Source organism: Mizuhopecten yessoensis, unplaced genomic scaffold, assembly GCF_002113885.1.
Source record: "Mizuhopecten yessoensis strain PY_sf001 unplaced genomic scaffold, ASM211388v2 scaffold11119, whole genome shotgun sequence".
In the NCBI taxonomy this organism is placed as follows: Eukaryota; Metazoa; Mollusca; class Bivalvia; order Pectinida; family Pectinidae; genus Mizuhopecten; species Mizuhopecten yessoensis.
Genome location: NW_018408889.1, coordinates 588,614 through 614,482, shown reverse-complemented (window position 1 = coordinate 614,482; position 25,869 = coordinate 588,614). Strand labels below are relative to the sequence as shown.

Here is a 25,869-nt window from a genome sequence, read left to right as displayed (position 1 = left end):
CCATCTCTCTCTATTTGTCATTTGAATAGCAATTTAGAGTATATCTTACTCTCTTGGTCCAGCCATGCGATTCGACTGGTCAGTTGCTAGATGATCATGACCATAACACTCTGTTGGTGAGTTGCAAGACCACTCTGACCATCTCTTTCTATTTGTCATTTGCATGGCAATTCAGAGTATATCCTACCCTCTGTCATGTGACTCCACTGGCCAGTTACTAGATGAGCATGACCATACTACTCCGTTGGTCAATTACAAAATCATCTCGTCATACAAAAAGTGTCTCTATTATCATATCAATTTGGTTTGGACATCAATGACTTCAGGGTCAATTTTTGTCTGAATTTATTTCTCTAGCTAAAACTAAGACTATTAGTTTGTTACAAGATTGTTTTTCTATAGCATTATAATTCTACTTGTCAGTTATAAACCATAACACTCTACTGGTGAATGGTAAGTCTACTCTGGCCATAACACGATCTATCGATCAGTTAGATGACCATTCTGACCATATATTCTCCCTATTGGTCAGTTAGAAGACTATTCTAATCATTTCATTCCCCCTAATGGTCACTAAGACGACCCTTCTGACCATGTTCAGTAATAGAAGCCCATTCCAACGATATTATTCTTCCTATTGGTCAGTTAGAAGACCATCCTAACGTTATTATTCTTCCTATTGGTCAGGTAGAAGACCATTCTATTAGGTTTAAATCCCGCTACCTCTTCTCAAGGTCAGAATTATAAAGAGTTTCCTATATTTTCTCTACTGGGTCCCATTCCTCTACCCCGAGTACGGCAAGTTCTTCTACTTATACAATGTTGAATACTCGAAGATTAGGATTTTATAGATTTACATATATTTCTCCTCTGCCCAAAAGCAGTTTACACCTGTCTTTTATAACTGACAGAGTCCACTTGGCCAGAGGATTCTCCAGAAGAAATGTGTTAGAAAATCCCTCTATCCCTACTCAAGAAACATGTCTTTTAAGATTTTCCTGTATTTCCCCTCCTGGGCCCCGCACCTCTGCCCCCAAGAAGGCCACACCCTGCAAATTCCGTCTTTGCGTACTGCAGAGTTATCTTCTCTTGGGAGCAGGTGTTGATTGTTACGTCATTGGTTAGTGTGAAAAAATTACGTTGTTTTATCAAAAATTGATGACGTTACTCTCACAAATAAGTGACGTAACCTTCAATGCCTGCTCCCAAGAGAAGATAACTCTGCAATACGCAAAGACGGAATATTCATCGACAGAATCCCAGAATAATTGACTCGGTGGTAAAAACCAACTGTTGGAAACAATTTTGAGGAATCATGTCATGGATCATTTAACAAACAACAACCTTCTAAGTACTCAGCTATTTCGATTTGTGTAATGGAGGTCCAAATTACCCCAGCCTCTTAAAACCATGGATGACTGGACGAAAATCATTGATGCAGCGGTGGTATATCGAAGTAGTTTATATGGACTTTATGAAGGCCTTTGACACTTTTCCGCACAGAAGGTTAATCAGCAAACTGAAATCCTGGATTGTCATTAAAAATAGTAAGCTGGATAATAGACTTTTTGGCTAAAAGACGACAGCATGTTGCTGTTAAGTGTCACGCCTCTGAATAGAACGAAGTCTTTAAAATATCAGAATACCACAAGGTAGTGTACTGGGACTATCTTGTTTTGTTCTATACATAAATGACCTACCAGATATTGTTCATTCGAACGCCCTACCGTTTGCCGATGCTACTAAATTTTATCATCTATATACTACTTTATACCACCTACCGATAGCATGATAAATTCGTTATCATTGGTTGTCAGTATGAGAAGAAGTTGAGAACAGCTTGAGAAGAACTTGAGAACGGATTTTCCCATTCCCCAGCACTTGGGAACGTATTTTCTCAAAAAAGAACGTCTGCTCATGCCAGATGATGTCTGAAACCGGAAATAGTATCCACACAAGAAACATAAGGTCATAGTATATAGATAATTGATATTTTATCATACAGTATTTTCAGGGTTTGTCATTCGAACAATTTTCTCATCGCTCGCACGTAGATAAAATTTTGATTTTATCCATGTGCTCGTGATAAGAACACACACTGACATTTGACCCCATATCAATCTGCCATCACATTTTAAAATCTTTTAAAACTATACATTTTTCTAAAGTTCAATATATGTCGATTTCGTTCAATGTAAAATATGTCAACAATTACCTATTTAAGTTACTCCGAGGCACTGTATTAAACCGGAACAAATTTGAGGTAGGGATTACAATCGTATGAAACATTTGCTGATTGGCTGATTTAGTCGTGCGAGTCCTATAAAGCTTTAGTTTCACCCCATCTTAAGTATGCAGCATGCATGTGTATGGAAACCATACAAACAACAGGATATTAAACTACTAGAAAGTGTCCAACAGAGAGCTACTAAATTACTGCTAGGAATGAACGATTTTTTAAATGAGGAGAGATTGCGTTGTCTTAAACTCCCGTCGTTGTTTTATAGACATAATACGGGAGACATGATAGAAGTGTTCAAAATCTTCAGGGGAGTCTCACGATACAACAGCATCACAGATAATTTTGTCAATAAAACAAGATGTAAGGCATCAAGGACATTCACTCAGTCTGTTTAAATCAAGGAGCAGACATCATGTTAGGAAATTATCATTTACACAACAGGTTGCTAGCAACTAGAGTTCCCTACCTGAGAACGTGATTTAAGCACCAAATCTAATAACTTTTGAAAACCTCATTGATAAATAATTTTGGGGAAGTGATGAAAGGAGATTTACAACAACATTGGAGTGACGTCACATCAAAGACATTGTTATATATTATGATAAAATAAATATGGACTATGATCTGAACAAACAGGCAGATATGGCTGCTTTCAGCATAAGCTAAGTTAAAACTAAGTTAAGTTAAACTAACTAAAATCTCTTACCCCTACACAAGAAATAGGATTTTAAAGATTTACCTATATTTCCCTTTCTGGGTCACACCCTGCCAATATTCACTGATGGGAGTTCCCTTGAAAAATAATACTCCAGACTTATTGCGGTGAAAATCCCTACATCTATACTAAGGAATAGGATTAAAAGTGTTTTTGTTAGCTCACCTGGTCTGAATGACCTGTGAGCTTATGTCACGGCACGGCCTCCGTCGTCCGTCAACTTTTCCAAAAAATCGCTACTAGTCATGAATGACTGAGCAGATTTTAACCAAATTTGGTCAGAGCATCCTTGGGGTAAGGGGAACACATTTTGTATAAATGGTGGGTCTGGTCCCCCTGAGGGCTAAGGGGCGGGGCCAAATAGGGTAAATATAGCAAATTCTTTAAAACCCTTCTTATTCTGTAGGAATGAAAGGATTTGGTCAAAAGCATACTTGGGGAAAAGGGAACAAATTTTGTATAAATGGTGGGTCTGGCCCCTCTGGGAACTGAGGGGCGGGCCCAATAGGGGCAAATTCTTTAAAATCATTCATTCATCTTTTGTAGGAATGAAAGGATTTGTTCCATATTTGGTCTGAAACATCCTTGGGTGAAGGGGAACCAATTTTGTATAAACGGTGGTGCTGGCTCCCCAGGGGCCTGAGGGGCGGGGCCCAATAGGGGAAATATAGCAAATTATTCTTTAAAATCCTTCTTCTATAGAATTGAAAGGATTTGGTCAATATTTGGTGTGTAGCATCCTTTGGTAAAGGGGACCCAAGTTTGTATAAACATTGGGTCTGGCCCCCCTGGGGGCTGAGGGACGGGGCCCAATAGGGGAAACATAACAAATTCTTTAAAATCCTTATTCTGTAGGAACAGGGATCCTGGTAGGAATGAAAGGATTTGTTCCATTTTTAGTCTGAAGCATCCTTGGGGGATGAAGGGGAACCATTTTAGCTAAAACCGTGGGTGTGGCCCCCCTGTGACCTGAGGGGCGGGGCCCAATAGAGGAAATAGAGGTAAAACCTTTATAATACTTCTTCTACCATAGGGATTAAGGTAGCAGTGTACAGTAGCGTACAGTGGCCATGGGTGATATTTTTGTACAATGAATAACCCCTGAAATATTACATGTATCAAAAGTTTAAAAAAATAAAACAGCTCTAAAATTGGCATATACATGATGAATTGGACTATGTGGGCTTCACATTAAAAAAAATGAATTTGGCTTGAGACTACATTTTTGGCCATTTACGAATCTGTGTCTACACAACAAAAGCTAGCTTTTCATGTAGTCTATTTTTGAACTCAGCACATGTGTAAATATTGTGAAAAATCCAGTTTGACGACCTATGCTAAATCGTGGGTCAAAAGTTCCAAATCTGGGGAAATCTCTTTTTGGAAAACAAAATCATTCTGCTAAAAAAAAGGGTTTTCAAAACGTAGTTTATAAATATATATACATGTATATATGTAGGTGTGTTGTGCAGGATGAATCCGCTATCCATGTTTATCCGAGACATGCCCTATATTTTTAAGGTCAAGCCATTTCTACTGTACTCTGCTACCTAAGAGATTTTATCCTAATTTAGTCTGGAGCATCCTTGGGCAAAAGGGACACAATTTCGTATAAACAGCGAGTGCCCCCCTGGGGGCAGAAGGGAGGGGCCCAATAGGGGAAACATAGCAAATTCTTCAAAATCCTTTTTCTTCTGTAGGAATTACAGAATTTTGTCCAAATTTGGTATGAAGCATCCTCGGGTGAAAGGGAACCAATTTTGTATAAACTGTGAGTCTGACCCTGGGGGCAGAAGGACTGGGCCCAATAGGAGAAATAGAGATAAAACCTTTAAAATCTTTCCTCGACCATCGGGATTAAGGGATTTTATCCTTATTTAGTCTGAAGCATCCTTGGGCCAAGGGGACTCAATTTTAAATAATTAGTGTTTAATCAATACAACATTTAATTATTATTTGTTCTTTCACAGGTATACAAAAGAAGACCTAAATGTCCTCCAGAAGTTACACCTTTATTTCACCTACATCTATAACCATGGCAACCAAACACAGCAGCCCCAGTCTACAAATTCCAGTCAGGATCAAAGGCCACACAAAGTGTCCGTACCATAAGGACAATAAGGTGGTTCTCCTCTGTCAGCACTGTCGATTACTTATCTGCATTACTTGTTCCATAACAACTCATAAAACACATATTGACAGTTTTTGTGAAATCTCGAAAATTTCAAATGATCAAAAAAATACACTACAAGACTTTATCAATGAAACCGAAAAAATCAAAATTCTGAAAATTAAAACAGAAATCCAATCAACCTGGAGAGAAATTTCGACATGTGAATCTAACTACAAAAAACTCTCTGTAATTATTAAAAAACAGCGCGATCAATGTAAACTGGATTTAGACAAGGTAGCGGAGGATTATTTAGCAACGTGTGACAAGATGCAGAAGTGGAGCACATACCTCCTTCAGACTCACATCACAAACCTGGAGGACAGGTTAGACACTTTAGTGAAACTCTCATCAGAGTGTAAACAGACCCTCCAGACAGGCACTGCTGTACTTGTGTATGACTCGGTATCGGAAATCCAGGATATGGACTTAGATATCCTACAGACACCTAACATAGACATGCCAGAGTTTACTCCAGGTAACGACAGACAAAGTCACCTGGAGCAGGCCATGGGGAAATTGAAGACTCCTACTAGGACAGGTCAAGCCTCGACTGGAGCAGTCCTGTACAAACTTTGTGACAGTCCAACTGTCCTATCCCAGTTCTCATACCCAGATCTTATCACATCAATCTGTCCTACATCTGATGGACGTGCATGGCTGTGTGACTCTGACACCAACACAGTAATTCTCATCAACAACAAAGAAAACTTTTTCACCAAAAAACCTAAAGTCATACAGAAGATACAACACAAGAGTAACATCAGAAACATCAGCCTGGACCCCACCACAGGTCGTCTGTGGTTCTGTTGTGTAGATGAGAGGACTATCTACGAAGTATCTACACCATCTACACCAGTCACAAGGTTTACTACAGAGGGGTACCCATACAGTCTGTGTGTGACCAGGGAAGGTCTGGTGGTGGTGGGTACAGCGGGGAGGCAGGGCTACAACATAGTCATGTACACAACAGACGGACAGGTGTTACACACAGCCACTGTGGAGAGGTCTGGGACGGAGTATGTAGAGTCCATCACACAGTGTGGTGTTACAGGTAACATAGCTGTAGTAAAAAGTAAACAAATCAGTGGAGACTATACTGATCCAGACAACTGGAGACGTCTCGTCACTGTGTACAACCCAACACTAAAGCCAATGGTCCACTACCGGGGAAGAGGAATACAGACTGGGGAGGCAATCACGCCGCCAGACAAGTTTGATCCATTAACAGTTGTATATGACAGTAAGGGTAATATTGTTATTGCTGACTCTACAAGGAACACAATAGAATTGATAAGTGGAGCAGGGAAGTACATAAAAACACTTCACACAAACAAAGGACGACATGGACCAGTAGGTATACAGAAAGATGATGTGTTGTGGTCACGCTTAGTGTTAGATACAGGAGAGAAGAGATTCCAACTTCTTAAGTATTACAGGGACTGATGAGTGACTAAACCTGGAGAGATGATACAAACACATCTAACCAAATTACTACAAAAAGACATTATTTGTAACATTTAACGTTGACCTTTGTTATTATGATCTTATACACGTGATCAACACTTAAACAGACCATAGGTGGTGGGCACGTCTATCAAAAAAAAATGAATATATAAAACTAGATTTTATATATTCATTTTTTTTTTTTGATAGACGTGCCCACCACCTATGAACAGACTAACAATATCATGTTTGAGGAATTAATGTAAACATGTCACAGATTTATTGTTTACAAGTTTTGTGAATAGTTTCTGTTACAATTTCAGTTTAGAGTGTTGTTCCAACATTATGTCATCATCAATTTTTACAAACCAACCATGCTGGAAAATCAGGTCCATTTTATTTTGATCCGAGATATGTTTACTTCAATATTTACAAGTAAAATGTCATTTGTTTAAAAAAAAAACAGCAACAGTCCTAGAATCATGAGCATCCATATACTAATGACTTGTTTTCTAGGTGCATAACCTGACTTCCCTTATATCCTGAAGTAGACTGTTCAAAAACCTGATCTACCCATAATATTTAATTAGTAGACATTTTATTAGCAAAGTGTTGTTTATCACAGTGAAGTTGAACTGACCATTCAGAGAGCAGGATTAAAAGAAACAAGAGGCCCAGAAGGCCTGTATCGCTCACCTGGATATCTATAAGCAATCATGGCAAAATATTCTCCTTATAAGATCCAAGGGAATGGGCCAGACCCTAAGGCCAAACCTTGTAACATATATGAATTAGATTGTTCATGTCCAGCAAGTTTATGTATGGTTATGGGGTGGGGATCTCAACTGTTTCCAAGCTGTGACTACGAAACTAGGTTTCTAGGGTTTTGCCAGACCCCAGGGTCAATTCTAATATCATGACAGCATTTATCTCTTTATGTCCAGCATTTGTATATAAAATTTTGGGTTTGGGATCTCAACCGTTTCAAAGTTATGAACCAGGGGTTAAGTTTGCAAGGGTGGGGCAAATCCCAGAGTCAATTGTAATATCATGACATCATTTGTCTCTTTATGTCAAGCATTTGTATATATAATTTTGGGTTGGGGATCTCAACCGTTTCAAAGTTATAAACCAGGGGTTCAGTTTGCAAGGGTGGGGCAGATCCCGGGGTCAATTTTAATATCGTGACAGCATTTGTCTCTTTATGTCCAACATTTGTATATATAGTTTTGGGGAGGGGATCTCAACAGTATCGTAGTTGTGACCCAGGGAATAAGTCTCCAAGGGTGGAGCCAGACCCCGGGCCATTCTGGAAGCATATATATGTGCATTCTTCTTTTTTGTACTCAGCAATTGTATATATAGTTTTGGGGTGGGGATCTCAACCATTTCCAAGTAATACACTTTTTTGGGGAGTCAGCCCCACTATTTGTACAATTTTGAATCCCCACGTCCCATGAATGCTTCCGACCAAATATAATGTATATCCAGTGTATATTTCTACAGAAGAAGTCGTTTATAGCAATAAAGCCAAATTGCCACCTTTTGGCCCCGCCCCTCAGCCCCCTGATGGTCGGCCCAACCATTTGTATAATTTTGAATCCCCACTACCTAGGAATGCTTCCAGTCAAATATGGTTGCTATCCATCTTTTGGTTCCAGATCCAGAAAAAAAGTCGCTTAAAGCAATGTAGCAAAATAGAGCTTTTCGGCCCCGCCCGTAAGCCCCCTGGGGGTCAGCCATACCATTTGAACAATTTTGAATCCCTGCTGCCTCCCATGAATGCTTCCAATCAAATATGATCATTATCCAGTGCAAAGTTCTACAGAAGAAGTTGTTCATAGCAACATAACCAAATTGCCCCCTTTTGGCCCCACCCCCCAGCCACCTGGGGGCCAGCCCCACTATTTGTTTGCACATTTTTTACCACCCCCCTCTACCTAGTGATGCTTCACAGTGTTTACGAGGTGGGGAACAGTATATTTAAGGTGGAAAACAGTGTTTACGAGGTGGAAAACAGTGTTTACGAGGTGGGGAATAGTGTTTACGAGGTGGGAAACAGTATATTCAAGGTGAGAAACAGTGTTTACGAGGTGGAGAACAGTGTTAACGATGTCGGGAACAGTGTTTACGAGGTAGGAAACGGTATATATAAGGTGAAAAACATTGTTTACGAGGTGGAAACATTCTTTACGAGGTGGAAAACAGTGCTTACGAGGTGGGGAACAGTGTTAACAAGGTGGGGAACTGTGTTTACGAGGTGGGGAACAGTGTTTACGAGTCGGGGAACAGTGTTTACGAGGTGGGGAACAGTGTATTCTTTCAATGATGGGCTAAAATGTGTAACACTAATTGAAGTTCTTTTTTAGGTTTTTTTATTATATGGCATAATTTATAGATGCACCAATTCATGCACGTATCTGTTAAAATTTGGTAATTCGTGAAAGTGTGAGTCATCTAAGTAATACCAGCAAATTATTCATAATATAAGTTCAGGTAGGCCTGCTCTCATACAAAAATTGTACTTGGATAGAAACTGCATGAGCTAAACACAAAACTAGACTGATGAGGAAAAAGGCATAGTCACTGGACCATACAATTAGGAATCATACAGCAGCTGATGCATAAAGGCATTCACATTGATGAAGATTCTCGAACAGCCACTGGACCAGGATATGTAGGCCACAATCAGTATTTTGTCACAGTTCGGAGGGTGAAGCACTTGTGTTGTAATGGAGATGACTCTTACATGTTTCATAACAGTTATCTCCCTTATACCACAAGTGACTTTCAACTTCAGTGTTCGGGTCCAGCTCATCAGCTAAGTCCCTTTTTATAAAATGTTAAAAAATCCACCAGTTAGTTTAATGCTCTGCCCCTGGGGAAAAGGTGGCCCTAAATGAGGTCCTTAGACCCTCAAGTCAGCAAATTACAAACTGACAATAGATTTCATGTCAGCAGGTCACAAGAGTCAGCAGCTGACCAATGAAATGTTTACTCCCTACAGAAGAGAACCCCAACGGCCAACCTGCTGTCTGTCCCCCAATCCAACATCTCAACACTTTCTTCAAATTTTGTAGTTATATTGCTTTGAAGTAAAGAAAATTTTCTGCCACAAAACAAATATAGGTTGTCAGAATTTGAAGGATTTTAAATGGAAATTTATGTAAAAAGGAGTGAATTTTGAAAAAAATGAAAGACACATTTTTTTTCCAAAATAATGTCAATAATAATTATGCTGCCAGAGATTAGTATTGCATTCATGTATATCAATTTAATAAATACTAAAATTGTGTAAAATTAATTATCTATAAACGATTAAAAATTGACACTATAATAAAACCATTTACAAATAGTAATTGCATGTAAGAGTTATCCTTCTTGAAAAACTTCACAGAAGTGAAATAGGAAGCCGTTTTCCCGAAGTACAGAAATATGGACATATGTGACTCATCGATAAAAAAAAACCTGAATTAATGCCTTGATTGCCTTGAAATACTTTTATATTGAGAGAACACACTGTTCTGTCAATAATAAACATACAATATTCATCAGTTTAATATCAAACATAAGAATATGCGGAAATTGTGATACTGTCTCCCTACATTGGATTTTCAACTAGGGATGTACTTCCTATTTCCGTTTATCAATACACTCCTATGACCTTAAACTACAAAATAGTGATACTGATAAGAGCCCCGTATCGTAGTAATCACTCGGTCTGTCTGTCCGTCCACAAACTTTGTTCCTGGCTGATAACTTTGGTATTTATTGACCAATGTATATGAAAACTTGGTCAAGATGTTCAGTACACAATTGGAATACACACTGAGGTAAAAAGTTAAGGTCAAGGTCATAATGTTCAAAGGTCCAGGTCAAATTTTTCATCTTCTCACTGATGAACATTTTGCTATGACATGATGAAGCAAAATTGATCAGAATTAAACAACGAGTCAATTGACCAAAGGTCAAGGTCATCGGGTCAAGGTCAAATTTTGTAGCTTTTTACTAATGAGCATTTTATCACGTTATGAAGCAAAGTTGGTCGGAATTAAACAAAGAAAAACACCGAGATGAAAAGGCGAGGTCAAAGGTAAAGGTCATAAGGTTCAAAGGTCAAGGTCAAATTTTGCATCTTTTCACTGATGAACATTTTGTTATGACATGATGAAGCAAAATTGATCAGAATTAAACGATAAGTCACCTGATCAAAGGTCAAGGTCATTTGGTCAAAGGTCAAGGTTAAATTTTGTATTTTTTCCCTGATGGACATTTTGTTGACATTATAAAGAAAAATTGGTCCGAATTTAACAAAGGGGCAACTGACTTAAGGTCAAGGTCACTTGGTCAAAGGTCAAGGTCTAATTAAGTATCTTTTCACTGCTAAACATTTCGTTATGACACTTTGAAGCAATTATGGTCGGAATTAAACAAGGAATCATTTGGTTAAAGGTCAAGGCCACTGGGTCAAAGGTCAGTCACATTTTGTATCTTTTCACTGATGAACATTTTGTTATGACATTATGAAGCAAAGTTGGTCGGTATTTAACAAGGAGTCAAATGACTTAAGGTTAAGGTCCCTGGTTCAATGTCAAGGTCAAATATTGTATTTTTTTACTGATGAACATTTTTATACGCCTGTCAAATTTGACGGAAGTATTATGGTATGGGGTTGTCAGGCCGTCCGGCGTAAACTTTAGTATGACCGACAATCTCCTCCTACATTTTTCGACCGATCTCTTTGAAACTTAGTATGCTAAATAATCATAATATGTTGTTGTGTTTCCTTGAAAAGAATTTTGATTCAACGATTTTTGCAAAAGTTATTGCCCTTTGTTCATTTCTGTATTTGATTTTTGTCAGGAGATTTTCTTCTACATTTTTTATAGCATGTCAGCTAATCACTCTTAGAATGATGCAGATCTTATTTCAATGTAAGAAAGTATATAGATCTTATTTCAATGTAATAAAGTATATAGATCTTATTTCAATGTAAGAAAGTATATGACAGTATATGGCATTCGACGGGCGTATATTGTTTCGCCCCGCGGTACTTTTGCTTTTATGTTATTATGAAGCAAAGTTATTTAGATTTTGGTTGGAATTAAAGAATAAAGAATAAGTCAACTGACCAAAGATCAGGGTCACTTGGTTAAAGGTCAAGGTCATTTGGGGCTTAAGGTCAAAGACAACTCGGACTGTAACCAGGCCTAGCTCTTGATGGAGGAAGTATTAAAGGTGAAATAAAACAAATCAAAGATAACAAATAAGTATTGCACCAGTATTTACATTTCTGTTCGCCCAGCAAATATGGAGGTGGAAGGAAACAAGACTCACATCAAAGTACATGTAAAATTTTGCTTCCTTGCGATTCTTTTAGACGTCCAAATGTCAAACGTCAAGCTCAGCTATAGGGGCAGTTGCTTCTTGATGATTATGTGGAGTAATATTGCCACAAGACGGGGCCCTTCCTGACCTGTCTGTGTTCTAGCTTATTGTTATTTTACTGTTTGATAATAATGTAATGCACTAATAAGCCATGGTCTGAAGTTCACCAAACCAAACTTGAATGTTGTTCTTTGTATGTTGTTTCTTTAATTGTAAGCTTTTCTACTAGCTTAGGCATCTATACCGGAGATTGGATTAATGCTGATCCTTGACCATCTAAGCACCATTTAATGAAACGTTGCTGAAAATCCGCAAGTAAATTCAAATAGTTCTCAGGAGTGATATCAGACAACATCTTCCAACAAAACATTGTGAAAATATATATTAAATATATTTACATGTAGGGAGTTTTCTTACTTTAAAGTCGTCCAAATATGTTTGACCTTGACCCATTTTGAAGGTCAGCTTTGAGATGTTTTCCAGCAGCATTCATTAACAGATGAGCAACACTGTATCTATATTAGAATCTAAATTAAATTTGATTTTATACTTATATTTAGGTAAAAGAAACCACTAACATGTTTTCCATTTTATTTTTTTCTGACTCGAAGTATTCTATCCAGTAAATAGAAAATAAAGCTAAGTAAACGTTTTTTCTCTATGGTTAAATGGCAAGGTATTCATCTTTCATGGTGAATGCGTTTCTACAATTTCTGTATAGCAACATTGGTAGGCTTTGCATTGGATCGATTCAAACTGCCGAGAGAACAAAAGTCATGTGATATAGTGGTCACGTGGTATATTAAAAGGGTATGTTTACTTCAATGGAAAAGGTAAATAAACTGAAATTCTCTATGTTACACTGTGTTTTATATGGAAGAAGTCTGTTGAAAACCACTTCTGAATTCAACAATCATTCGAGGATATACTGTCAATGGTACGAATGTGATTTTCAACTTAATGTTACTTAAGGATCCCTGTCCCACTCCTCTGTGTATTTCTTTCTTGTATATACAGTAACCACCCCATTAGTTTGTTTTGGATATAACTGTACCACATGCAGTTAGTCCAGAAGACTTTCGTTACACAGGTAGCTCAATCTGCTAGTGATAGTACACAGGTAGCTCACTCCCGTAGTTATAGTACACAGGGAGCTCAATCCGGTAGTGATAGTACACAGGTAGCTCAATCCGGTAGTGATAGTACACATGTAGCTCAATCCCGTAGTTATAGTACACAGGTAGCTCAATCTGGTAGTGATAGTACACAGGTAGCTCACTCCCGTAGTTATAGTACACAGGTAGCTCAATCCGGTAGTGATAGTACACAGGTAGCTCAATCCGCTAGTGTTAGTACACAGGTAGCTCAATCCGCTAGTGATAGTACACAGGTAGCTCAATCCGCTAGTGATAGTTCACAGTTAGCTCTATCCGCTAGTGATAGTACACAGGTAGCTCAATCCGGTAGTGATAGTACACAGGTAGCTCAATCCGGTAGTGATAGTACACAGGTAGCTCAATCCGGTAGTGATAGTACACAGGTAGCTCAATCCGGTAGTGATAGTACACAGGTAGCTCAATCCGGTAGTGATAGTACACAGGTAGCTCAATCCGGTAGTGATAGTACACAGGTAGCTCAATCCGGTAGTGATAGTACACAGGTAGCTCAATCCGGTAGTGATAGTACACAGGTAGCTCAATCCGGTAGTGATAGTACACAGGTAGCTCAATCCGGTAGTGATAGTACACAGGTAGCTCAATCCGGTAGTGATAGTACACAGGTAGCTCAATCCGGTAGTGATAGTACACAGGTAGCTCAATCCGGTAGTGATAGTACACAGGTAGCTCAATCCGGTAGTGATAGTACACAGGTAGCTCAATCCGGTAGTGATAGTACACAGGTAGCTCAATCCGGTAGTGATAGTACACAGGTAGCTCAATCCGGTAGTGATAGTACACAGGTAGCTCAATCCGGTAGTGATAGTACACAGGTAGCTCAATCCGGTAGTGATAGTACACAGGTAGCTCAATCCGGTAGTGATAGTACACAGGTAGCTCAATCCGGTAGTGATAGTACACAGGTAGCTCAATCCGGTAGTGATAGTACACAGGTAGCTCAATCCGGTAGTGATAGTACACAGGTAGCTCAATCCGGTAGTGATAGTACACAGGTAGCTCAATCCGGTAGTGATAGTACACAGGTAGCTCAATCCGGTAGTGATAGTACACAGGTAGCTCAATCCGGTAGTGATAGTACACAGGTAGCTCAATCCGGTAGTGATAGTACACAGGTAGCTCAATCCGGTAGTGATAGTACACAGGTAGCTCAATCCGGTAGTGATAGTACACAGGTAGCTCAATCCGGTAGTGATAGTACACAGGTAGCTCAATCCGGTAGTGATAGTACACAGGTAGCTCAATCCGGTAGTGATAGTACACAGGTAGCTCAATCCGGTAGTGATAGTACACAGGTAGCTCAATCCGGTAGTGATAGTACACAGGTAGCTCAATCCGGTAGTGATAGTACACAGGTAGCTCAATCCGGTAGTGATAGTACACAGGTAGCTCAATCCGGTAGTGATAGTACACAGGTAGCTCAATCCGGTAGTGATAGTACACAGGTAGCTCAATCCGGTAGTGATAGTACACAGGTAGCTCAATCCGGTAGTGATAGTACACAGGTAGCTCAATCCGGTAGTGATAGTACACAGGTAGCTCAATCCGGTAGTGATAGTACACAGGTAGCTCAATCCGGTAGTGATAGTACACAGGTAGCTCAATCCGGTAGTGATAGTACACAGGTAGCTCAATCCGGTAGTGATAGTACACAGGTAGCTCAATCCGGTAGTGATAGTACACAGGTAGCTCAATCCGGTAGTGATAGTACACAGGTAGCTCAATCCGGTAGTGATAGTACACAGGTAGCTCAATCCGGTAGTGATAGTACACAGGTAGCTCAATCCGGTAGTGATAGTACACAGGTAGCTCAATCCGGTAGTGATAGTACACAGGTAGCTCAATCCGGTAGTGATAGTACACAGGTAGCTCAATCCGGTAGTGATAGTACACAGGTAGCTCAATCCGGTAGTGATAGTACACAGGTAGCTCAATCCGGTAGTGATAGTACACAGGTAGCTCAATCCGGTAGTGATAGTACACAGGTAGCTCAATCCGGTAGTGATAGTACACAGGTAGCTCAATCCGGTAGTGATAGTACACAGGTAGCTCAATCCGGTAGTGATAGTACACAGGTAGCTCAATCCGGTAGTGATAGTACACAGGTAGCTCAATCCGGTAGTGATAGTACACAGGTAGCTCAATCCGGTAGTGATAGTACACAGGTAGCTCAATCCGGTAGTGATAGTACACAGGTAGCTCAATCCGGTAGTGATAGTACACAGGTAGCTCAATCCGGTAGTGATAGTACACAGGTAGCTCAATCCGGTAGTGATAGTACACAGGTAGCTCAATCCGGTAGTGATAGTACACAGGTAGCTCAATCCGGTAGTGATAGTACACAGGTAGCTCAATCCGGTAGTGATAGTACACAGGTAGCTCAATCCGGTAGTGATAGTACACAGGTAGCTCAATCCGGTAGTGATAGTACACAGGTAGCTCAATCCGGTAGTGATAGTACACAGGTAGCTCAATCCGGTAGTGATAGTACACAGGTAGCTCAATCCGGTAGTGATAGTACACAGGTAGCTCAATCCGGTAGTGATAGTACACAGGTAGCTCAATCCGGTAGTGATAGTACACAGGTAGCTCAATCCGGTAGTGATAGTACACAGGTAGCTCAATCCGGTAGTGATAGTACACAGGTAGCTCAATCCGGTAGTGATAGTACACAGGTAGCTCAATCCGGTAGTGATAGTACACAGGTAGCTCAATCCGGTAGTGATAGTACACAGGTAGCTCAATCCGGTAGTGATAGTACACAGGTAGCTCAATCCGGTAGTGATAGTACACAGGTAGCTCAATCCGGTAGTGATAGTACACAGGTAGCTCAATCCGGTAGTGATAGTACACAGGTAGCTCAATCCGGTAGTGATAGTACACAGGTAGCTCAATCCGGTAGTGATAGTACACAGGTAGCTCAATCCGGTAGTGATAGTACACAGGTAGCTCAATCCGGTAGTGATAGTACACAGGTAGCTCAATCCGGTAGTGATAGTACACAGGTAGCTCAATCCGGTAGTGATAGTACACAGGTAGCTCAATCCGGTAGTGATAGTACACAGGTAGCTCAATCCGGTAGTGATAGTACACAGGTAGCTCAATCCGGTAGTGATAGTACACAGGTAGCTCAATCCGGTAGTGATAGTACACAGGTAGCTCAATCCGGTAGTGATAGTACACAGGTAGCTCAATCCGGTAGTGATAGTACACAGGTAGCTCAATCCGGTAGTGATAGTACACAGGTAGCTCAATCCGGTAGTGATAGTACACAGGTAGCTCAATCCGGTAGTGATAGTACACAGGTAGCTCAATCCGGTAGTGATAGTACACAGGTAGCTCAATCCGGTAGTGATAGTACACAGGTAGCTCAATCCGGTAGTGATAGTACACAGGTAGCTCAATCCGGTAGTGATAGTACACAGGTAGCTCAATCCGGTAGTGATAGTACACAGGTAGCTCAATCCGGTAGTGATAGTACACAGGTAGCTCAATCCGGTAGTGATAGTACACAGGTAGCTCAATCCGGTAGTGATAGTACACAGGTAGCTCAATCCGGTAGTGATAGTACACAGGTAGCTCAATCCGGTAGTGATAGTACACAGGTAGCTCAATCCGGTAGTGATAGTACACAGGTAGCTCAATCCGGTAGTGATAGTACACAGGTAGCTCAATCCGGTAGTGATAGTACACAGGTAGCTCAATCCGGTAGTGATAGTACACAGGTAGCTCAATCCGGTAGTGATAGTACACAGGTAGCTCAATCCTGTAGTGATAGTATACAGGTAGCTCTATCTGGTAGTGATAGTACACAGGTAGCTCACTCCCGTCGTTATAGTACACAGGTAGCTCACTTCTGTAGTGATAGTACACTGGTAGCTCAATCCGGTAGTGATAGTACACAGGTAGCTCAATCCGCTAGTGATAGTACACAGGTAGCTCAATCCGCTAGTGATAGTACACAGGTAGCTCAATCCGCTAGTGATAGTACACAGGTAGCTCACTCTGGTAGTTATAGTACACAGGTACCTCTATCCGGTAGTGATAGTACACAGGTAGCTCAATCCGTTAGTGATAGTACACAGGTAGCTCACTCTGGTAGTTCTCCCGTAGTTATAGTACACAGGTAGCTCACTCCGGTAGTTATAGTACACAGGTAGCTCTATCCGGTAGTGATAGTACACAGGGAGCTCACTCCGGTAGTGATAGTACACAGGGAGCTCAATTTAGTAGTGATAGTACACAGGTTGCTCACTCCCGTAGTTATAGTACACAGGAAGCTCACTCCCGTAGTTATAGTACACAGGTAGCTCAATCCGTTAGTGATAGTACACAGGTAGCTCACTCTGGTAGTTATAGTACATAGGTACCTCTATCCGGTAGTGATAGTACACAGGTAGCTCAATCCGGTAGGGATAGTACACAGGAAGCTCAATCCGGTAGTGATAGTACACAGGTAGCTCACTCCGGTAGTGATAGTACACAGGTAGCTCAATTTAGTAGTGATAGTACACAGGTAGCTCACTCCCGTAGTTATAGTACACAGGTAGCTCAATCCGGTAGTGATAGTACACAGGTAGCTCACTCCGGTAGTGATAGTACACAGGTAGCTCAATCCGGTAGTGATAGTACACAGGTAATTCTATCCGGTAGTGAAAATACACAGGTAGCTCAATCCGGTAGTGGTAGTATACAGGTAGCTCAATCCGGTAGTGATAGTACACAGGTAGCTCAATCCGGAAGTGATAATACACAGGGAGCTCACTCCCGTAGTTATAGTTCACAGGTGCCTCAATCCGGGAGTGATAGTACACTGGTAGCTCAATCCGGTAGTGATAGTACACAGGTAGCTCTATCCGGTAGTGATAATACACAGGTAGCTCAATCCGGTAGTGATAGTATACAGGTAGCTCAATCCGGTAGTGATAGTACACAGGTAGCTCACTCCCGTAGTTATAGTTCACAGGTAGCTCAATCCGGTAGTGATAATACACAGGTAGCTCAATCCGGTAGTGATAGTACACAGGTAGCTCAATCCCGTAATGACAATCCGGTAGTGATAGTACAGGTAGCTCACTCCCGTAGTTATAGTTCACAGGTAGTACACAGGTAGCTCAATCCCGTAACGATAGTACACAGATAGCTCAATGCGGTAGTGATACTTCACTCACTCACTGTACACATGTAGCTCAATGCGGTATTGATATTACACAGGTAGCTCAATCCGTTAGTGATAGTACACAGGTAGCTTAATCCGGTAGTGATAGTACACAGATAGCTCAATCCGGTAGTGATACTTCACTCACTCACTGTACACAGGTAGCTCAATGCGGTATTGATATTACACAGGTAGCTCAATCCGCTAGTGATAGTACACAGGTAGCTCAATGCGGTATTGATAGTACACAGGTAGCTCAATCCGGTAGGGTTAGTACACAGGTAGCTCAATCCGCTAGTGATAGTAGACAGGTAGCTCAATCCGGTAGGGTTAATACACAGGTAGCTCAATCCGCTAGTGAAAGTACACTGGTAGCTCACTCCCGTAGTGATAGTATAACAATGTGAAGTCCAGGGTTTGAATCCCATGTGTAGATCTAGTTTTGTCAGTGGTATGAGGATCTTGAAGTTGTATTTTGAAAAAAAACAGTCATTATATAAGTATAAATGTAGGTCATCCAGTTGTAAACATACTTATTTTTGCGGAAATTTTATTTTTGTGCTTTATGGTCATATCATTTGAATTTGCTGTTAAATTTTTTATCTTGAATATATTGTAGGAGCACCAATTCATCAATGATTGATAACATTTGATAATGTGCTAAAATTTGAATGATAAAAGATTTATGTTTACAGCATATGAACTACATATGACAAAGTGCTTTAAAAACATGATGAACAGACAATAAACACCCTTTTGTGTTTTTTTACATAGTTTAATGGTGATTATAATTAAAATTTAAATCGGAAAACCATGCAATATCAAGGCTTCATGACTCAAGACATCACATACAGGACATCTTCTGTGCCGGTTCACAAGCCTACAAAACACAATTAAAAACAAAGTGACATTAAATGTACGTATCTACAAGAGAAAAAAACACATTTAATTTATACAAAATTGAGCCTCCTTGGCCTAAGGATGCTCCAGACCAAATTGAGTCAAAATCTACTTAGCCGTTCAGGACTAGTAGCATTTTAAAGGAAAAGTTGACGGACGACGGACGCTAGACGCTACGGTATGGCATACGCTCACCATGGTCCTTCGGACCAGGTGAGCTAAAAACAAGGGAGACGCGAGAGATCCAGACAATTACACTCTTGTTTCATGTCTTGGGAAACTATATTTACGACAATAATTAACGAAAGACTAAATAAATTAGCTGATGAAACCAACCTTATATTTCACGCGCAAGCCGGGTTAAGAAAAGGTTATTCAACAACCGAAAATATCTTTGTATTACATTCTTTAATTTCTCTATATTTTTCACCAGGCAAAAAATTATACTGTTCATTTATTGATTTTAAAAAAAGCATTTGATACTGTTTGGCGAGTCGGATTGGTGAAAAAATTAATCGCAAACGATGTATGCGGAAATGTATTCAGAGTCATATATAATCTTTTATACAAAACAACAAAGACAGAAAGTATAGTTGAAATGTTTTCTTAACTCATAATTGTTTACTACATAGTTATAACAATTTGGCATTCTTGGGGCTACTCTGTATGACTGCTATTGGCAGCTGATATATGATATCTGCCAGTGTCGTTTATATTGGTACATCATAATTGGAGCCTGTAGATAATGGCATAATGTCATGTTAGTCTACAGGTCCAAGGCTGTAATTGGGGGGAGCCCGGCAAAGACAGCCTAGTTTGCATGGTCACATGGTACAGATATATATTAACTACTGGCAGATAATAAAGGTACTAAATGTTGTAATAATATTAGTGTATCCTACTGGAGCTTGTAGATAATCATCTGTTAATCTACAAGTCCAGGGCTGTAATTGGGGGGAGCCCCTGCAAAGACAGCCTATAGCCTGCGGGCGTTCACAGGATACAGCAATATATTACATAAAATGACAGATGAAATGATATCATAATTTGATAAGAGTAATTAATATAAGTGTATCCTTAATGGAGCCTGTAGATAATCATCTGTTTGTCTACAAGTCCAAGGTTGTAATTAGGGGGAGCCCAGTAAAAACAACCTATCGTCTGATCACTGGATACAGAGAAATACTAATTGGTCTGAATTGGGGGTAAAATTCAGTTTGTTGAATTTATTGGCCAAATCGATTGAAAGAGACAAGTTTTTAAATGTGTTTCCAAAGTTGTTTCTTGAAGAGAGACCCCAAAAAGACTTAAATACCAAGTCATGTATTAAGAATGGGAATGAAATATCTGACGTTTTCATTTGCAATGTCGGGGTGAAACAAAGAGGAAAACTTATCCCCATTTTTATTTTCCCTGTATTTAAATGACATAGAAAGTTTCTTTATAGAACACAACATTTCCTCATTACAAGAAATCGAAACAGCTTGTCGGACACATATTGGAGTGTATGTAAAATTGTTTATAATATTGTATGCTGACGACACTGTGTTAAAAATTAATGTCTTAAAACGAAATTGGTCTAAAAAATGCTCTTAACTGTTTTAAAAGTTACTGCGAAACATGGAAACTCAATATTAACATTTAGAAAACTAAGTTGTAATATTTGAGAAAAGAAAAAGTAAAAGAGCATATAACTTTATTTTTAACAATGAAAGTTTGAATGTAGAGGACTCTTACTCTTTTACTCTTACTTAGGAATACTATTCAGTTAAAATGGTAAATTAAACGAAGCTAGAAAAAAATTATCTGAACAAGGAAACAAGGCTTTATACGCACTTTATAGGAAAATTAGAAATATTCCATTATCAGTAGATTTGCAACTCAAACTATTTGATTCACTTGTATCACCCATTATGATGTAGGCGAGTGAGATATGGGGATTCGAAAAAGCTGGTATTGTTGAACAAACCCATTTGAAATTTTGCAAAAAGATCTAAATCTAAGGAAAAGTACTCCAAACTATATGATATATGGAGAGATATGTCATTATCCATTGGAAAAAGATATTAAAACAAGAATGATGACTTTTTGGCATAAGCTAATTCCAGGTGGCAACAAATGATAAAGTACTATATAAGTACTATTTTTTTGATGTTTCAACTTCAACAGAATGGTCATTTAGAATTTAAATGGTTGAATTTTAATAAGTCTGTTCTCAACAATACTGGTTTTAACAATATATGGACTAACCAAAAAACATGTACAGTCAATAGAGATACCTTAAAATGCATTATCAAGAAGAGATTAGTCGATCAATTTATCCAGAAATGGTATCATGACATAGATAGTTCTTCTCGTGGGAAAACCTATTCAATTTTCAAAAACGAATGGAAATTCTAACCATATTTGCTGAAGCTCTTCCCAGAAAAACGGAAAATTTTATGTAAATTTAGAATGTCCAATTTAAGGCTGCCGATAGAAATCGGTCGATGGACAGGCGTCCCAAGACAGGAAAGAATGTGCCCCTTAAGTACAACAGATGAAGGTGACGAATTTCATTATTTGTACCAATGTCAGGATGACGCTGTAACTGAAATACGTCATAATAGATACATTCCCATTTATTATTGTATCATTCCGAGTATTGTCAAAATGAAAGGTATGTTTTCTATTTGTAATTCTTCATTCCTCAGCAAAATAAGCAAATTCTTATCTAAACTAGAAAAAAATGCCTAATAATGTATGTATGCATGTATGCTATCATATGTATGCTATGATAGGTATGTATGCTTATATATGTATTTATACATAAATGTATTATTATATGTATGTATGTTATTATATGTATGCATGTATGCTGTTATAATGTATGTAAGTATGTGTGCTATTATATGTATGCTATAATTTGTATGTATGCTATTATATGTATGCATGCTATCAGTGCATGCTATAAGTATATGCATGTATGCTGTGATATGTGTATGTATGCTGTTGTATGTATGCTGTTGTATGTATGCTATTATATGTATGTAGGTATGTGTGATATTATATGTATGTATGCTATAACATATATGCATGTATGCTGTGATATGTATGCATGCTATGATTTGCTTTGCTATGGAAAGTCTGTTTGCATGCTATCATATGTAGGTATGCTATGATATGAGGTATGCTATCATATGTAGGTATGCTATCATATGTAGGTAGGTATGCTATCATATGTAGGTATGCTATCATATGTAGGTTACTGGTATGCTATGATATGTATGCTATGATATGTAGGTATGCTTTTATATGAATGTAGGTATGTGTGCTATTATATATATGTATGTATATTATTATGTGTATGTATGTATGTGCACACGTCTGTGTACTGCAGCAAATGCGTTTCAAAGTTTGTACTCGCGATTTGACAAAAAATAAGAGGTTGCGTGAATAACCAAATTCAAACAAGTAATACTTTAAAGTGAACCGTTCAAACTACAGTGCATTTTTTAGACAATGAATTTGTTTTGGGTATTCCACGAACTTAAATAGCAATTCCGTGGGTATAACAGTTATATAGGAAACACATGAACGAGTTATTTCCCTTCGGTCCATCTATGGTTTGAGAGTGACGACCAGTGCGAAAACCAGACTGAACAGGGGCAGCTTGGGGGACAACTAATAATGATTATACACGGATTGTTTTGAAGTTTTGTAGAGTGTCAGAGTAAAGAAAGAAAACGCCACTATGAACCGAAGATACATTACAATAAAAGAATCCTAAGCGAAAACGGGTAAAGAACAATGTAAACATGTCCTTCATCAAATACAACGCGTGGTGTCCGTCACGATCAAGTAAACCATGATCTAAAAAATAGTTTAAAAAAAATGTATCGTCGTCCAAAATATGCACTTATGATATTTTACTGAGTTTTGATTCCACAGGATTGTTCCTCCTGGACGTTTGCGGTTTATTTACTATTTTGTACTTCAACATCGACGTCATTGGCAAAAAGGGTATGGGACAAACAAGTGTACGTTCCTGGTGCAACTTACAGTCGTCTTTCAGGAACTTATATAGAAACACTACTTTATGTATGACAAACAAACTCTTTTAAAGATTTGATGTCCCCCAGTGTGTCTCCCATGAAAAAGAAAGTCCGTACGCACTTTCGTTTTCCTATTTCTTTACTGATATAATATTAACTCGAAACTATATTACGATAAAGTGTACATTTCCAATGAACTGTGTCTCGCATGCTAAATTTAAAATATACAATTGCTGGACGTGAAAAGACAAATACACTGATGCTACTAAGATTGGCTCTGGGGTCTCGCTCCACCCCTTGGGGACTTACTTCCTGTGTCATAACATGGAAACACGGTTGAGATACCCATCTAATAACATATATAAAATTTCTATGCATGAAGGGATAAATGTGCTCATATCTTTGGTGTTTTGCCCGCCTTTCTGTGACGAAGGCCTAGTCCTTGTTACAATTTTTATTTCTTGTACTCTTTTACTAAACGTGTACAAAATTCAACAGGCGTTCAATTGGAAAAAAAAACCTCATGTGAGCTATTAATACCCCCAACGCCTCTTGTTCAAGTTTCACATTTCTGAGGACTGCAGTTACACCAATGCGAGTGAACACGGTTTGAACACATCAGACGGTGTTTCCGTGTGCCTTTCCCGTGGTCAATGTCGCTGATAAAAACAGACATGTTTCTGATAAAATTAATTTGAACGAAATTCGTTAAACTACTTGGGTATAAATTATCTTCCAATGATGTGATAATATAGTTGATACAAAATCGACCTTCCAACATATAGCACTACTGGACAGTGTACGGACTGCATTAGACACTATTGTTAAGCGAATCCATTTGAAAAGCCCAGGAAACGAGTCCGTTGATGCAAGAAGGTTTAAACGTCATCACTTATGAAAACCACCTTATAAGACCTCCATATTCTGAAACCATGGCCGTACTGTGTGAGAGGGATGAGAGAACAATTGCGCCTGTTGGCTATCTCGTTTTTCTGATCAGTCTCAAAATTCAGTATGTCTAACTAGTAACCTTCATGTGAAATTTGGGGAAGATCACTCCAGTACTTTCTGAGAATAGCGCTAATAACAAAATTCAAGATGGCAACTTGTCGGGTCCCAAAATTCGTTATGCATAACTGGGGACACCGGAAAACTTTCGTATGAAATTTTAGAAAGATCTCTAACAACGGCCGGACAACGGACTACGAACGAAAGTTATTTGAATTGCCCACTATCTGATGATGGTGAGATAAAAATTGATCCACTTCTATGTCACAAAAGCATATTAAAATGAGAGATATTAAATTATGTGTACATTCTGAATATAGTAAATAAATAATATTAGGTAATCTGACTTATCGTTTATAATAGATATCGTGAAATATCAATATTTCTGTTGTCCAGATTGACTTTTCCGCATTACAAATAATGGCGACATGGATTTTGCCGCATAATTAAAAAAATCAGTATTTTTATTCATTTCTGATTCATTGCATTTTTAAGCCACACAAACACTATAAGTATATCTAAATATATTTCTCTCATAGCATAATAGGTTTTAAAAACCTTATATTATTTGCACTATTAAGAAAAAACAACACTGTCAAGTTTTTCCCTTTCTAAAATGCGCCCACGACATATTGGTAATTTAATATTTTTACAATAAAATTAACCCTATGCTGCATTTTGGTAAAAATATGTATTGTGGTCTTCCACTTCATACAGTTTCCCAAAACAATTCAAAAAGAATTCCATGTAACACTTCAAATTTTAACAGGCGTAATTTCAGCATCTTTTTATACTAAAGGAACGCGAATAACCGTTTTCCACTTGATTGGTTTTCGTAGGCTTTCTGTCTGCTGCAATATAGATGATTATGGCTGTGGCAAAAACCAAAAATTGATTATGTTGCACTGATATTGATGCACAGTGCTACAGTGACTGGACTATAAACTGAGACGATTCCGTCTTTTAATACTTTATAGATAGGAGAGAGCCGCATGTTTTAATGGTTTTCATAGCGAAGGCCGGGCTAATCAACAGCAACAGAAACCCATTTGCATTAAGACAAATGAGTGGTGTTTTTTTCCTGAGACACGCGTAGTCATCGTTATTAGTTTCAAGGTTAGGGGAATACATCATGTATTCCCAGGCGAATACGCGGGCACCTGACCTCGACCTAGAGCCGCAGGGTGCGGCATGCACTAGAACGGCTGATGATCAGCTTCACCGCCATAGTCTCCGTCCGATAACAATCTTCAAGGACGCGGTTAACGGATACGTCGTCTATATATCTCCCGTCAGAGTACAACTCGCGATCGGCTAGAGTTCTCGTTAGGGTACAGAATTCTTCATTTTTTTTGCTCGGCTACAGCTCTCGTTAGAGGTACAATACATCTCGTCAGGGGTACCGTACACCTCAGCTACATCTCCCGCCAGGGGTACCGTACATCTCAGCTACATCTCTCGTCAGGGGTACCGTACATCTCAGCTACATCTTCCGTCAGGGGTACCGTACACCTTAGCTGCGGGAACCGTAGCTTCTATGTCTGATTTTTTTCTTTTTTTCTTTTCTTTATTGTTATCGGACCATAGTATCGGACCATAGATTCCGATAACAAAAAAAAAAAAAAAAAAAAAA

At 39.0% G+C, this 25,869-nt stretch overlaps 1 protein-coding gene across 1 annotated transcript in view; it reads right to left on the bottom strand.

Moving 5' to 3' along the window:
• Nucleotides 1-19,099: 19,099 nt before the first annotated feature.
• Nucleotides 19,100-25,869, bottom strand: part of LOC110466137 (DNA polymerase epsilon subunit 2-like) — a 79,642-nt gene continuing 72,872 nt past the window's right edge. Inside the window, exon 15 of the mRNA XM_021522468.1 lies at nucleotides 19,100-19,174. Within this exon, the coding sequence (XP_021378143.1) occupies nucleotides 19,139-19,174 (36 nt within the window). The 3' untranslated portion in view covers nucleotides 19,100-19,138. The remainder of the gene's footprint in view (nucleotides 19,175-25,869) is intronic.